The 15,409-nt window shown below is 46.0% G+C and overlaps 1 protein-coding gene across 1 annotated transcript in view; it reads right to left on the bottom strand.

Annotated features, from left to right (window-relative positions):
* FHAD1 (forkhead associated phosphopeptide binding domain 1) overlaps window positions 1-15,409 on the bottom strand; it is a 180,895-nt gene that overhangs the window by 89,165 nt on the left and 76,321 nt on the right. Inside the window, exons 5-7 of the mRNA XM_042782301.1 lie at window positions 13,414-13,650; window positions 6,287-6,410; window positions 402-532 (exon numbers count right to left, since the gene is read on the bottom strand). Of these exons, the coding sequence (XP_042638235.1) occupies window positions 402-532; window positions 6,287-6,410; window positions 13,414-13,650 (492 nt within the window). The remainder of the gene's footprint in view (window positions 1-401; window positions 533-6,286; window positions 6,411-13,413; window positions 13,651-15,409) is intronic.

The raw sequence follows: 15,409 nt of genomic DNA, 5'->3' as shown, positions 1-15,409 counted from the left end.
AGCATAGCAGAGTAGAATGCTGCTGGGTTCTGCATCAGCCTCATAACTGGGTTGCAAACCTGGGCCTCCCACATGGAAGGTGAGAATTCTCCCAATGAACCACCATTGTCCCGATGTGAATCTCCATCTTGCTTACTCTGAGCCACACTGTGCATTGCAGTGCCACAGAGATGAAGTTGGCTAGCTGTTTTCTGTCTTTCCAGGTCCCATTTCCTGTTTTGGCCCCACCCAGCAGCTGCCTTCCTTCTGTCCTTGGGCACGTGTCTCATTTCACAAATGGTGTGAAAGGAGGGAAGAAAATTTAAAATCAGGGTCCAAGATAAAAGAATGTATAATCCAGGCCACTTTATTTACTTTTCACTCAGCAGCTCCCACAAGATGACAGAGATGCTGACACTCACCCTGTTATTTAGGGCTTCCAGCTGGTGATCCTTTTCTTTGTTCTGACTTTTTAATTGATTCACCTCCTGTTTTAGTTGCTGGACTTGCTCATTCCTTGCTAACATGTCTTTTTGCAAAGATGACACCATGCCTGTAGAAAAAGACTTACAGCGGTCAACATGCAGTGGGATTATTGCCATCACTACCACCTGCCAGCCAACTAGTGATGAGCTCTTTCCATGGCCAGTGCTCTGCCTGGTGTGCAGGAGGTTATCCCCAAGGGACTCAGGAGTCACAGTGGGGATGAAACCCATATCTACAGAACACCTTGTGTTGAAGGTCTCTGGAAAATAAGGACCAATCAAAAAGTGTTGCCAGGGACAGGATATGTCTTTAGACCCTTCCTGTCCCTGTCCTCAATTTGACCTCCAGACAGCCTCAGGCATCCGCCAGGGCTGTTTTTCCAAGCAGGACCAAAACTGACACTAATTGTCTTGAATACAATGAGGTTCATCATATCAGATAAAATACCCCCACCCCAAAAACTAAAAGATACTTATTGAAATGCAAGGGGCCTAGTTTATATCAGTTTGTCATTTAGGGCCCCCTGCCAAACTTCTTATACCCCTTTAAAGAGAGAGTTTTGCTACAAAAATGAGGTGGAAGGCTCCAAGCTAGCAGCTTGTTCTTGTTGTGTGCCATCGAGTCAGACCCGACTCATAGCGACCCATCCTTGGGTTGCTGAGGCAGTATCACTAAGGAAGCAGAGTGACCCATCTTCCTTCCGAGGAGTGGCTTTTGTTTAAAGGTTCTGTCTTTTGTTATTTGAATTCAACAGTGGGTATAGGCCCTGCAGAGCTAAGAGGAGAAGCAGCGGCATGGGCCTGGGAACAAAGGCCCAGTAGACAGAAGGACCAGGAGGTCTCCTCCAGAGGTCAAGTGATGGGCTTGCAGCAGAAGAAGGCATGTTGGAGGCTGTCGGTGGGGCCGATGGAGTCATCCTCCTCTGAACCTCTACCAGTTGTTAGTTAGCTCAGAGGTCTCAGGCAAGTTACTTAACCTTCCACCATTGGGCTATCTATCCTAAGAGTTAAATAGATGTGATGTATAAAGAACGTAGTAAAATGGCTAACACGTCGTGTGTTTGCTACGTGCTACCTATTATTATTTGTAGTAGCCAGCTTCTAAAATGGTTCCAATGATCTTTATCTCCTGGTATCCACACCCTTGTGTAGTCTTCCTCCATACTGAATAGCTGACCTATGTAACCAATATGATGTTGCAAAAGTGATAGTGTGTCACTTCCAAGGTTAGGTTATAAAAGATATTGTAGCTCTTCTTCTTTCTCCCTTGGACCTTTTTTCACTTGGGGGACATCAGCTGCCATGTTATGAGGACACTCAAGCAGCCCTATGGAGAGGGCTATGGTATTGTAAACCTACGCTATTGTAAACCATTGCAATTTGAGGATTATTTGTTATAGCAGCATAACCGAGTGCAGTACTTCCCAAACTTGAATATGCATGTGAAATACCTAGAGATCTTGTTACAGTGAAGATTCTGGTGAGAAACTATGTACCAACAATCAGCAAGGAACTGAGGCCTCCAGCCAACAGCCAAGTAAACAAGCTCCCTGAAAACAAAACTTCTAGCTCTCTCATCAAGGCTTTAGATGATGACACATCCAGCCAGCATCTTGACTACAGTGCATAAGAGGCCTCAAGCCATCCAGCTTAATCACTCCCAAATTCCTGACCCACAGAAAATGGCTGAGATAATAAATGTTTATTGTTTTAAGCAAATAAACGTTGGGATAAGTTGTTACATAGCCATAGGTAATTAACACATTGCTGTGCAGTAACTTGCTTGGTATGGCTCTTCCAGCCATGATCTTTGTGATTCCCACCACATGATTGGGTGCGACTATGCAAATGTGGGGAGCTCTGGTGGCATAGTGCCTAAAGCACTTGACTGCTAACCAGAATGCTGGTGGTTCAAACCCACCAGCCACTCCTCAGAAGGAAGGCTGGGCAATCTACTTCCGTAGGGATACTGCCTTGGAAATCCAAGGAGGGGTCGCTATGAGTCGGGTCTGACTCGACGGCACACAACAACAAGCAAATGTGAGGCACTTATGGCCCACCAAGGGGATTGGATAGCTTGTTAATAATGTAAATAAGGTGTGTGGCACCCTTGTGTGAGTGGGACCATGCAAGTAAGGTATATAGAATCCTAACATGGGATTGGTCAGTTTTGCCATCCCACTAGGCTTAAAATGAGCCATTCAAGAGGTAGAAAGGGGCGATCTCACTGCATCAAGAGAGACGAGCTGGGAGTGGAGCACATCCTTTGGACCCAAGATCCCTGGGCTGAACCTCCTCTACCGAGGAGACAGAGAGAAAGCTGTAACACTTCGTTTGTAGAGATGGTGACAGACGGTGAGAAGTAGTGGCAGAGAAATGGTGGAGGGAGAGGCAGCAGAACCAAAAAACCAGTATGAGACAGAGCGGTGGGCTTCCTGGCTCACGGAGCAAGAAAGCTGAGTGCCTTCGGGCAGGAGCCTTGCTGGTGGAGCGGGGTACATCTCTGGGCATCTATTGTCTCAGCTAAAAGAGCTTTGTAACACTTTCCCAAGCAGGGCAGAGCCAGGCTAAGGGGCTGAGGGCCAGAGATAGAACTGCTTCAGGCATGGCTAAGGGGAGCCTCTCCTGATCAAACAACTATTTCCGGTGTGTTCCTGAACCTGAACTGTAACCTGTTACTTCTCTAATAAGCCTCATAATCATGAGTTAATACTGTGATTATATAATTGATCATATGTTATACTAATTATAATAATCATAATCTGTGAGTTGTGTGTGGCCAATGCAATGAATTATCAAACCTAGCAGAGAAGTGGTGAGTGCCATGGGAGGGACCGTTGTTGTCAGAATTGGTAAAAAGGCTGGAGAGTGGTGGCATGTCTGACCTCTGCCTCACAGGAATAGGTCTTAGGCTGCTGATCTAGATCTTGATCCTCCTTGCCCCCTGTGAAGTTAGAGGAGGTCAGATGCCGCTTCCACAATGTAAAAGCGTGCATAATTACATTAGTCTAGTGAAGACAAGTGAGGAAAAAGGATACAGAAATGCAGTGGTATTGGATTATCATACAATTATTTTCTTGGAAGAACACTGGACCCAGTTTTATTGGTAGATATTAATCAAGAAGGTATGTAAACTATTAAAGAACAACATAATCTAGAATTTCATTTTTCAAAAAGAGCTTTGTCCTGGCACATAGTTAAGATACTTGGAAACAGTTTGATCCCTTTAAGGCTGTTCTTCAAGCTTTGTAACGTGGAACCAGTGAAGCGTTTCCAGCTGCAGTCCAGTTGATTCTGACTCCAGGCACCCCATGTGCATCAGAGTAGAACTGTGCTCCATAGGTTTTCCAATGGCCAGGCCTTTCTTCCTGAGTGCCTCTGAATGAATGCAAAGGTCCAACCTTTCAGTTAGCAGCCAAGTGCCTTAACTACACCACACAGGGAATCCAGAGCAGCCTTTAGTCTAGAGCTAATTTGGCCTCATTACTGAAGCAGCCCCTTTTGGGTACTCTACCAGATAAGCATGCATTAGGGGGTTACTCCATTCTGGGAATTAAGAATGTGAAGTATTCGTGGCCCTCCCTGTGTGAGCTTTGTTCCCTCCACTCCTTTGGGTGGGTCTTTACCAGAGCTGAAGACTTGAGGCGGATCCTCTGCAAATTTCTGGAGCTCGCTTGCTCTCTGTGCAGCCCTCTCTGCTCTGGCACTCTGCCCAGTGAACTCAATTGTGTTGGCCTCTCCAACTCCACTTCCTCAACTCAGGGAGACCACTGGGCTCTGCCTGGAATCCTTCCCTGGGCTTTGGTCTGGAAACTTTCCAGGCAGTTAGTGGGGGGCAATTGTAGGGCTCCCCTTGTTTGTCTCCCCTCTTGTTGGGATCACTGTCGTGTACTACTTGGTGCCCAATATTTGAAAACCTTTGTGTTTTTTTTTCTCGGTTTTCAGTTGCAAATCCAGTCCCCATCTGTTCTGTGTTTTCCCTGCCTCTCTCATCATGGAAGGCAGTGGTGCCATGGTCTCTGTTAGCCAGGGTCCCTGGCTACAGTGAGCTCCTACTGACCTATGATGGATACAATGTGGTAGCAGGAAATATGCCTGTGCTGTTATAAGTCACTGAGATTTGGGGATTCTTTGTTATAGCAGCATAACACAGCCCAGTGCTTCTCAAACTTGAATGTGCACATGAAACATCTGGGGATCTTGTTAAAGTGTAGATTCTAATTCAGGAGGCCTAGAACTGTGTTTCTCACAAGGACCCAGGTAATGTGGGTGCTGCTGGTCTGGGGCCACACTTTGAGTTAGTGAGGATCTAGCCCATCTCAAGTGACACCCAAACCTAGGCCTATCAGACTCCCTGATTGGATAAAGTGGAATTCAAGAAGGTATGGGGCATGGATGGGATCTGACTATCAGATGATGTAGGAGAGGAAGGCAGGGCCTAGTGAGTTCTGTTCATCCTCATATTCTCATATTCCTGGTACCTAGAGCAACACCAAGCCCAGAGGAGATGCTCAACAAATGTTTGAGAACCTAGAAGAGCCTGGAGGGGGAAATTGCAGAGTGAGGCAGAGGAAAAGCTAGTGGTCAGGCTTGTCTGGAATATAGCACATGGATTCATTTGCCTACCACCGGACAGTCATGCTTAGCTCAATGCTATGTCCTGCTGCACACTTGGGTACTTTAAGAGCAATATGCCCCCAACAGACTCATTACTTTCCCCTCAGTCACTTGTCTCCTTCTTTCTCTTCTTTTTCTGTTGATGGTACCATCCTTTTCAGATCTCTAGATGTGTCATTTTCTGCTTAACCAGTGACTTCCCATCACACTTAGAATAACGCCCAAAGCCCACTCAGTAATGCCCAAAGCCCACTCTGCTTCCCTCTCTGACCACCTGATTCCATGGATCCTCTAGCCAAATTGATCATGGTCCAGCTTCAGGGCCCCTGTGCTGGTGCTGTCTGCCAGGAATACCATCTTGGAGCTCCTTGACTGACTTTTTCCCACCTCCTCAGAGACCTCATCGTTTCCCACCCATGAAGCTCTTCTTCCTTCCCTTCACTGCCTTGAGTGCTTCACCACCACATGACTGGGTTTTATTTTCTTCACAGCACCTTTCACTATCTGAAATTAACTCATTTATTTATCTGTTTACATTGTTTTCTGTCATCCTCTCCCCAGTGAAAGCCTTATGACACAAGGATCTTTACTGTTTTGCTCAGGCTCTGTCCCCAGAGCTTAGAACCATGCTCAATAACTATATTCAGCGAATGACTGAATCCAGGCCCTGAAGAAACACCTGTGCCCTGGCAAGGGTACACCATGAATTGGCTGGCCCTCTCTACAACCAAGTACTTCAGTTTCAAACTGCTTGTTAGTCAATTAGAAGAACATTTTCACTCAGGCCCAAGTGAACTAGGGTGAGATGGGTGAGGTAATAGGTGCCTTAGAGTGGTGACCTCGTTATGTCTGTGATATAGTTTACATTTACATCAAATTGGCTTATGGCACTGTTCAAGCCACACAGAGTCCTGTGGTCTCTGGTGATGCAGGTTCTCAGACCATCCAGCTAAGAAATGACATTTGTTCCAATATCTACTGGGTGCTAACTCTGAGCCAGGCCCTGTGCTAGGAAATGGATTGCAAATAAGCCTCTCTTGGGGGCCAAATCTAATTTTTCTCACAGTGACTACTAAGTCTGCTGAGAACTCTGAGACTGCATCCCAGATCAGTATGAAAAAGTGTAGTGGTTGATTGTTGATGTCTGCATGGTGGCAAATAGTAGGCGGTGGCAACTCTCAGGCTCAACTCTGGAAAGAGCTTACCTGAGGTGATGGCATGGTCTCTCCGTAAGTTTTCGCCCTCGTTCTTCAGGGATGTGATTTCTGAGTTCTGCTCGGACAGGGTCTGGCATAGCACCTGGCTGTAGCCTTTCTGTAGGGCAGTGATCTGTGGGAGAAGGGAACACACAGTCAGAGGGGGCCAATCCAGGACTGCAAGGCAGACCAGTGCTTCTTCAAAGATAGAAAGTTTCTGATGATTGATCTTTGACTGGGGTGTTGGGGAAGCTAAACATTTTAGTTTGAATTAATAGAAGAGAAAAAAATCTGGTCCTTCAGTGACTGCCACTTGTTATGTAATCAAAACATAAATCTGCTTTGTTCCCACAAAGGCACCCAGACCCTGTTGCTACTGGGTATGCTTGACTCTTTAATGTGCATTCTGATGACTTTGGACTCTCAGCCCAGCAGTTGGTCCAGATCTGACTTGACACAGAGCAAAGTTCAAGAGAGGGTGACACATTATAAAATTAATTCAGCTGCTAACAGAAAAACTGCAGTTTCGAGTCTACCCAGAGGTTCAGAAGAAAGGCCTGCTGATCTACCCTGAAAACTCAGCCAACGAAAGCCCTAGGACCATAGCTCTACTGTGACACATGAGATCATCATGAATCAGAATCTACTTGATGGCAACTGTTGTTGCTTTTTTTTTGAACTCGTTAATGATAACAATAGCTCATATCTCATAGAAGGAGTCCTAGTGGCACAATGGTTGAGGGTTTGGCTGTTAACTGAAAGACTGATGGTTTGAACCCACCAAGCAAGCAACCCTGTGGGAGAAAGTCCTGGCAATCTGATTCTGTAGCTTGCAGCCTAGAAAACCCTATGAGGCAGGCCTACTCTGTCATGTGGGTGTAAGGCGTTGACATAGACTGGATGGCACCCAACAACAACAAGTTATCTCATGCAACACTGCACGGCTTGCTAAGCCTGCTCACAGATGCTGCTTCTTCATAGATCCTCCCAGCAGCCCCAAAGGCAAACAGCAATGCTCCCATTTTGCAAGTGAGCAAAATAAGACTCAGAGAGGTGAGGCCACTTGCTCAGGTTCACACAGCTAATCAGAGGTGGAGGCACTATTCAAATGTAGTCTTCAGTTGCCTAGTTCCAGTTCTTTCCACCTGACCACATGGCTCTGGGAACCAGCATGGAAAGCTGGAGGCTGTAAAGCACAGCACAGACTCAGGAGCCTGACTGTCACCCTTCAGATTCTGTCTTTCTCACTGACAGGCTGCGAGAACATAGGGAAGACACCAGATTGGTGCATTTTCTCTATCTGCAAATAGGGTGATGGTGGTGGTGTTAGCTGCTATCGAGTCAGCCCCAACTCATGGCGACCCCATGCACAAGGGAACGGACACTGGCAGTCCCAGTGATCATGGGGATGGTTCCTGCACTGTCCCCATGATCAGCTGTTGATTGGACAGCTGTCCATAGGGCTTTTGTTGGCTTATTTCCAGAAGTGGATCACCAGGCTTTCTTCCTGGTCTGTCTGAGTCTGGAAGCTCTGCTGAAACCTGTTCAGCATCACAGCAACACAGCAGCCTGCACTGACAGATGGGTGTTGCATATGAGGTGCTTTGGCAGGAAATCAAAACTGTGCCTCTTGCGTGGAAAGTGAGAATTCTGCCACTGACCCACCAGTCCCTCACACTCCCCTCTTTCAGCCTCATAGTGTTGGGTGGTTGGTGTTGTGTGTTGTTGACTTTGTTCCAATTCATAGCGACCCCATGTAGGATGACCTCATAGTGTTTTCTAGGGGAAGCTCTGGTGGCGTAGTGCCTAAGGCATTTGACTGCTGATCAGAAGGCTGGAGGTTCAAACCCACCAGCCACTCCTCAGAAGGAAGATGGGTAATCTACTTCCATAGAGATACGCCTCAGAAACCCAAGGAGGGGTCGCTATGAATCACAATCGACTTGACAGCAGTGAGTTTGGTTTTGGTTTAGTCACTATAGGAGCAGATTGCCAGGTCTGTCTCCCACAGAGTGGCTGGGTGGCTTTGACCTGCCAACTTTTTGGTAAACAGCTGAGTTCTTAACTATTGTGCTATCAAAACAAAAAACAGCCAAACCCACTACCATCAAGTCAATTCTGACTCATAGTTGCTCCATAAGGCAGAGTAGAACTGCCCCATAAGGTTTCCAAGACTGTAAATCTTTATGGAATCAGACTGCCATATCTTTTTGCCATAGAATTGCTGATCCTTTAGTTAGCAGCCAAGCTCTTTAGCCACTGCACCACCAGCACTCCTGTCATGTTGCTGGGGCTCCTTTTTAACCTCACAGTGTTGCTAAGAAGGATTTTAATAAGTTAATATAAGTAAAAGTGCTTAGAACAGTTTTGGCACATGATCTCCAGGTCTTAGCTGGGATTCTCCCTCACCTGACTATCCATACTGTGTTTCAGCTTCATCTTCTCTTTTCTGTCTCAATGAAGGGAGATTGGTAATATTTCTGTGTGCATTTATAACCCTGATCTAGGCTCACTTAAACACAAGTGCGCTTTACCAAGAAATAAAAAAAATCCTTGTTATTTGTTATATCATGTCATGGGCAGAGAATAAAAAATGATGTTGTTGTTAGGTGTTGTCAAGTCGTCTCTGAGTCATAGTGACCCTATGCACAAGAGAACAAAACACTCGTCCTGTGCCAGCCTCACAATCCTTGCTATACCTGAGGCCATCATTGCAGCCACTGTGTCAATCCATCTCATTGAGAGCCTTCCTCTTTTTCGTTGACCTTCCACTTTACCAAGCATGATATCCTTCTCCAGGGAATGGTCCCTTCTGACAGCATGACCAAAGTAGGTGAGACGAAGTCTGGCTAGTCTTGCTTCCAAGGAGCATTCCAGCTGCACTTTTTCAGGACAGATTTATTAGTTCTTCTGGCAGTCCATGGTACCTTCAGTATTTTTCACCAGCACCACAACTCAAAAGCATCAACTCTTCTTGCGTCTTCCTTGTTCATTGTCTAGCTTTCACATGCATATGTGGTGACTGAAAATACCATGGCTTGGGTTAGGTGCACTTTAGTCTTCAGAGAGACATCTTTGCTCTTCAGCACTTTAAAGAGGTCTTTTGCAGCAGATGTGTCCAGTGCAATACGTCATCTGATTTCTTGACTGCTGCTTCCATGGGTGTTGATTGTGCAATCAAGTCATATGAAATCTTTGACTTCCATCTTTTCTCCATTTATTGTGATGCTGCTTATTGGAGGGGACCATATGGAAGGAAGATGGGGCAATCTACTTCTGCAGTGACACTGCCTCGGAAATCCAAGGAGGGGTCGCTGTGAGTCGGGCCTGACTCGATGGCACATAATAACATCATATTCAGAGAATGCGGCTAAGGGCATCATGCCACCAGGTGGCGCTTATGGTCTTTGTTTTTGGTTTCTATCCCTGAAAATCCTGTGGTTGTTGCCGTGATAGAATTAACATAACCATCAAGGTTTCAAAATGTATATGGCTGATTTCATGCATCATCATGATTCAGATTCTCTAACATTCGGGGCAACTCTACCTACTTTTCTCCTGGGGCCTCTTGAGATCCTGGGGATGTCAGTGGGGGAGAGGGTGTTATGTTAGAACAGGAGCGGGCACAGGTCATTCTGGACCCACCAGTCCCACAGCCATCTTTTGCATGTTCATTCTTGGAAATGTTGAGTGAAAAAAATTCTCTCACTTCCTCCTTTCTCTGTGTGGGAAATGCAACTTTCCCATAAAAGGTAGTGGGGGTTTTTAAAAAGCATTTTAAAAATGTTTAATGCTTTTGTTTGTGTGATACCAGAGGCACAACACAATGAGATGAACTTCCAGAAGGGATAGGAAAGCATATGCCCGCCCTGACCCCACCCGACTCCAGTGCTATCTGGCAGACAGAAACAATTTCAATACAAGTACTGGAGCTTCAGGATTACAGACCAGAGGACAACTCTCAATAAACAGTCTTTAAACCTCTTCATTACTTTCACTACTAAAATAAATATCCATATGGTCTTGGCATAAATCCCAAGATGTTTAATGCCTGTTATACTGTGTAATAGAGTGAGTGGTGGATCATGAGGCAGTTAATCGTGCTGGGAGGAGTGATAGCTTCCATAAATAATTTGGCTGCCGGTAATGATGATAAAATAATAATAATAATATTCAAGATAAGAATTTGGTGGCAAGATCATCATTTACAAAGGCGGCGGCGAGCACAGGAGGCAGGCCTGTTTTAGTGGTACTGCCGCAGAACCAGGATCTCTGAGAGCCAGTTGTTAGGCTTTCAGGGGACCCGGGAGGACGTATCAAGTCCTCAGAATGATAAGTCAACCCACCATGTGGCTTATACTTCTGGATGAATGTTCAGCCAACAACAGAATATTTAAGGAATTCAAATGGAGCAGATGAAACTCGATTTGGGCAATGGCAGCCTCCAGTTCAGAGGCATCTTGATACACAATACCCTCTCAGTTACAAGTGAAGACCAAGGGGGAGGTGACAGTGTGATGACTCTGTGTAACTATTCCTAAGTAATATCTTTGTAAGGAGCCCTGGTGACACAGTAGGCTAAAGGGCTCGGCTGCTCACTGGAAGGTCAGCAGTTTGACCCCACAACTGCTTTGTAGGAGAAAAGCTCTGGCAATCTGCTCCCCCCAAAGCTTAGAGCGTAGGACACCCTGGGGGGCAGTTTTCCTCTGTCTCACAGGGTCATCTTGAGTCAGAGTTGACTGGACAGCGCCCAATCACATGAATATCTTTGGAAAAAGTAATTTCTCAGAGGTCACTAGCTACTTTAAACAAGCCTCAAGATATGACTTGCTGACAGAGACTCAAAGGTATGGGGGATTCTTTGTCCTTGTCCCCGGGCCGGATAAGCATGTTCTTTTTGCACGGGAGGGCTCTGAAATGGGAGAATAACTGAAAGGGAGGTTGCTCCCTCTGAATGCGAGAGTGGGTTCAGGTCGGAAAAGCTGTTCGTCGGCAGGTTCCCGCGTGTCAGGCCCCCATGGGCAGGGGTAGCTCCCCCAGGGCCTGCTCCTTTGGTTGTTCTTTCCAAAACTGGTCTGAAGGAGTGTCATTCATTTATTTAGATTTCAGGTATGTATCCACTTGCTTATTCGTTTATATTCCATCTTCCTCGCTGGAGCATAACTCAGGGAAGGAAGGGTCATCCTTGCTCAATGCTGAGTTCCCAGAGCCCAGAACAGGAAACGGCAGAGGGTAGGCACTCAAAAGATATTTGCTTATTTGAATGAACAGATGAATGAGTGAATGAATGAAAGAATGAACGGCCCAAGCACGTCAGGATTTAGCATTGTACATAAAAACAAATCCACGGCCATCAAGTATATCCTGACTCACAGTGATCTTGTAGGACAGAGCAGAACCGCCCTGTAGCGCTTCCAAAGTGGTAATCTTTACGGAAGCAGGCTGCAGCATCTTTCTCCCACAGAGTGGCTGGTGGGTTTGAAGTGCCAGCCTTTTGGTTAGCAGCTGAGTGCTTTAACCACTGTGCCACCAGGGCTCCTAGCATTATTTATAGAGGCCAACAATCACCAACAGTCAATTTCTTTTTTTTTTTATCATTCTTGTTGAGATATCATTTATGTATAACAGCTATGCCCAATTTAAAATAATTCTTTAAAAAATAATAATAAAAAAAAGAAGTTTGGATCTATTTTAAGAGCAAGGAGCATGACTGCTGACTGGTAAATCCAGGTGGAGAATTTGTGATGAATGAAATTCTACGAGTGAGCCTTCAGGATGTGGGAAAAGGTCTCAGTGGCTGGAACACAGGGCATTCCTTCTCTCTCCAGCTAGCGGCCCACTGCTGGGACTGGGTGGGTGGTAGAGGCAGTAACACAGAAGTGATGGGGTTGGGGGGAAATATAAAGTGGGTATGAGAGCAAGGGGTCCGCAATGAGGCAGATCTGAGTTCAAATTCAAGCACCACCTTTAACTTGCTGTGCAAACTTAACAAGCTACTGGGTGTCCTGGAGCCTGCTTCAGCCTCCTCATCTGTAAGATGGTATGTCTCAGAGGGTTGTGAAGTCAAAATGAGTTAAAGCCTCTAAAGCACTTTCCTGGGCTTGCACTTGGTAGGTATTTAATAATGTTAGTATTGTTCTTATTAAGGAGCTCTGGTGGTGCAGTGATTAAAGCATTTGGCTGCTAAGCAAAAAGTCAGCGGTGAGAACCCATCAGCCACTTCAAGGAGAAAGATGACGCAATCTGCTTCCATACAGATTTATAGCCCTGGAAACCCTATGGGGGCATTCTGCCCTGTTCTGTACAATTGCTATGAGGTGAAACTGACTCAATTGCAGTGGGTTTGGTTGTTTTGGGGCATCGTTATCACTCTTCTGTCAGTTTGTTGTGCTGTGGTGGCCTGCATGTTGCTATGGTTCTGGAAGCTATGCCACCAGTATTTCAAATCCCAGCAGGATCACCCATGGAGGAAAGGTTTCAGTGGAGCTTCCAGACTAAGATAGGCTAAGAAGAAAGAACTGGTAATTTTATAAAAATAAAACCAAACCAAAACCAAGCTCACCGCTGTTGAGTCGGATCTGACTCATAGCCACCCTTCCTGGGGTTTCTGAGGCGGTATCACTACAGAAGTAGATTGCCTAATCTTCCTTCCGAGGAGTGGCTGGTGGGTTTGAACCACCAGCCTTCTGGTTAGCAGTCACATGCCTTAGTAGGCAATTGAAAACCTTATGGATCATAGCAGAACATTGACGTGCTTGCATTGGACATATTATCAGGAGGGACCATCACTGGAGGCAGGCATCGTGTTTGGTGAAGTAGAGGGTCAACGAGGGTGAGGGAGAGCTTTGAGATGCATTGGCACAGTAGCTACAATGATGCACTTAAACGTGCCGGAGAGTGTGAGGAGCATATAGGACACGGCAATGCTTTGTTCAGTTGTACGTAATGTCGCCATGAGTTGGATCGACTGGACCGGCAACTAACAACAATTGTTTTTCTTAGGCCAGGAGTTTGTCGGGTTTCTAATCCCTGTCCATGACCATCATGCTTGCCTTGGGGGGACCCCAGGTCTACCCTGACAGCTGTCACCCTGCTGCTGTGACTCTGAGGACATGAATAACGTGTCTCAGTTCTACCTGGCCCTTCAAGCTCTGGATCTCTCTCTGTTTGGCATTGATGGCTCCATCAGGAATCTGAGGCCCCTGTGATACCACCCGTTCATTTGGCCTGGGGGTGGCTGCCGCCGACAGTTTCTGAGTCATTTCAGCCACTTCGTTCCGCAGTTTGGCTATCACGGTGTCTTTGTATTTGGATTCAATTTCAAAATCTGAGAGGCGGTTGACTTCTTTTCCCAGTAGCAGAATTATTTCATCCTGGGTGGAGATGAGATAGGAAGTTTATTAGGTGTGTGTTCAGGTGCAATGAAAAATACAGGCTTTGAAGGAGTCCATGGGGGGGGCACAAATGGTTAAGTGCTCAACTATTAACTGAAAGATTGGCAGTTCAAACCCACCCAGAGTGCCTTGGAAGAAAGGCCTGGCAATCTGCTTCTAAAAGGTCACAGCCTTGAAAATCTTCTGGAGCGAAGCTGCACTCTACACACATGGAGTCACCCTGAGTTGGAATCGACTTGACAGCAGTGGGCTATATAGGCTCCTGTCCTCATTCCCCTGAGTTGATTCTGACTCGTGGTGACCTCATGTGTTGCTGAGTAAAACTGCTCTGTAGGTCTTCTTGGCTGTAATCTTCATGGAAACAGATTGCCAGGCCTTTCTCCTGCAGTACTTCTGGGTGGGTTTAAACCACTCACCTTAGGTTACTAGCTGAGTATGAACCATTTGTGCTGCCCAGGGACCCAGATAGGCTCCTGTGGCGATGCAGTGGTTAAAGCATTTGGCTGCCAACCAAAGGGTCAGGGGTTTGAACCCACCAGCTGCTCTGCAGAAGAAAGATAAGGCAGTCTGCTTCCATAAAGATTTAGTCTTGGAAACCCTACGAGGGCAGTTCTACTCTGTCCAATAGGGGTGCTATGAATCGGAATCAACTGGATGACAATGGGTTTGATTTTGGTTTTGGTTTTAGAGGATGCTTATACCTCCCAGGTATTGAAACTCTCTTCTCCCCTAATATTCTTTCATATCGAGAATAACCATCCTACCTGGGAACTTTTGCTGCCAGAAAGTTTATTTATAATATTTTTTGGAATTAACTTACCGGGCCTCTGCCAGTGCATTGGAGACCTAGGAAAGGTAATTAGGCAAGAGTGTTGTATCTGACCACATTCTGACTGTAATGGGGACTCATTTAAAAACATTCCATACATTCTGAAATATTTCTTTCCCCTTTCTTCTCTTCCAGTACTCCCTGCCCCCTCTTGGTTTTTCACATAAAAATGTATCCCAAGCAGAGGAGCCTGAGAGTACACGAGAGAGGACGGTCGTCTATTAGTGTGGGCTGTGTTGACTGCAGGTTGGGGGGAAAAATTGCTGGCAGACTTTCCCCACAGGTATAATTACCCCAGTCCTCCACCTCTCCCAAGGGCAAAAACACTACAGCTAAAGAATCTGTTAGGTTTCCCCAAAAAAGGATATAAAAATAAATAAATAAAAAATCCCCAACGCTCTTCACCAGATGCCATCAATAAAATGTCAGGAAGGCTGAAAAAAGAAATTCTCCAGAGTGACAGAATTTCTGATTAAGTGCTTTTCCCCCCCTTTTTTTTTTTTGAGGTGCAATTCTTCTCATTAAAGTCTTATTTAAAGTCAGCAATTTGATGGCATTTAGTACATGCACAACACTGAGCCACCACCACCTCTACTGAGTTCCAGCGGGTTTTCACCACCCCAAAAGGAAACCCCCTTTAAGACCAATTGCTTTTAAAGGAGTCTCTGCCCTTCCAACAGTTCACTGGTTGGCATGAGGGAAATGGGTGGTTTCTAGGTGGGCCCACCGTGTGGGACGCCGCTGAATCAACCCCGTGATCTTCAAGCTTGCAATCTGAGGAAGCACAGAGTTTTGGTCATGTGGGAGCCCATTTGGTACTGCCCACTGTCACCAAGGATCTTTCCTTAGGTCCTTGTGAATGCCTATGGTGAACTTTCAGGGGACAGCCTCAAACAGATTTGGTATTCC

This window comes from Orycteropus afer, unplaced genomic scaffold, assembly GCF_000298275.1.
Source record: "Orycteropus afer afer isolate SDZICR_OR568_19922 unplaced genomic scaffold, OryAfe1.0 scaffold00288, whole genome shotgun sequence".
Classification (NCBI taxonomy): Eukaryota; Metazoa; Chordata; class Mammalia; order Tubulidentata; family Orycteropodidae; genus Orycteropus; species Orycteropus afer.
Note: the sequence above shows the minus strand (reverse complement) of the source record. Positions and strands in the feature narration are given on the sequence as shown.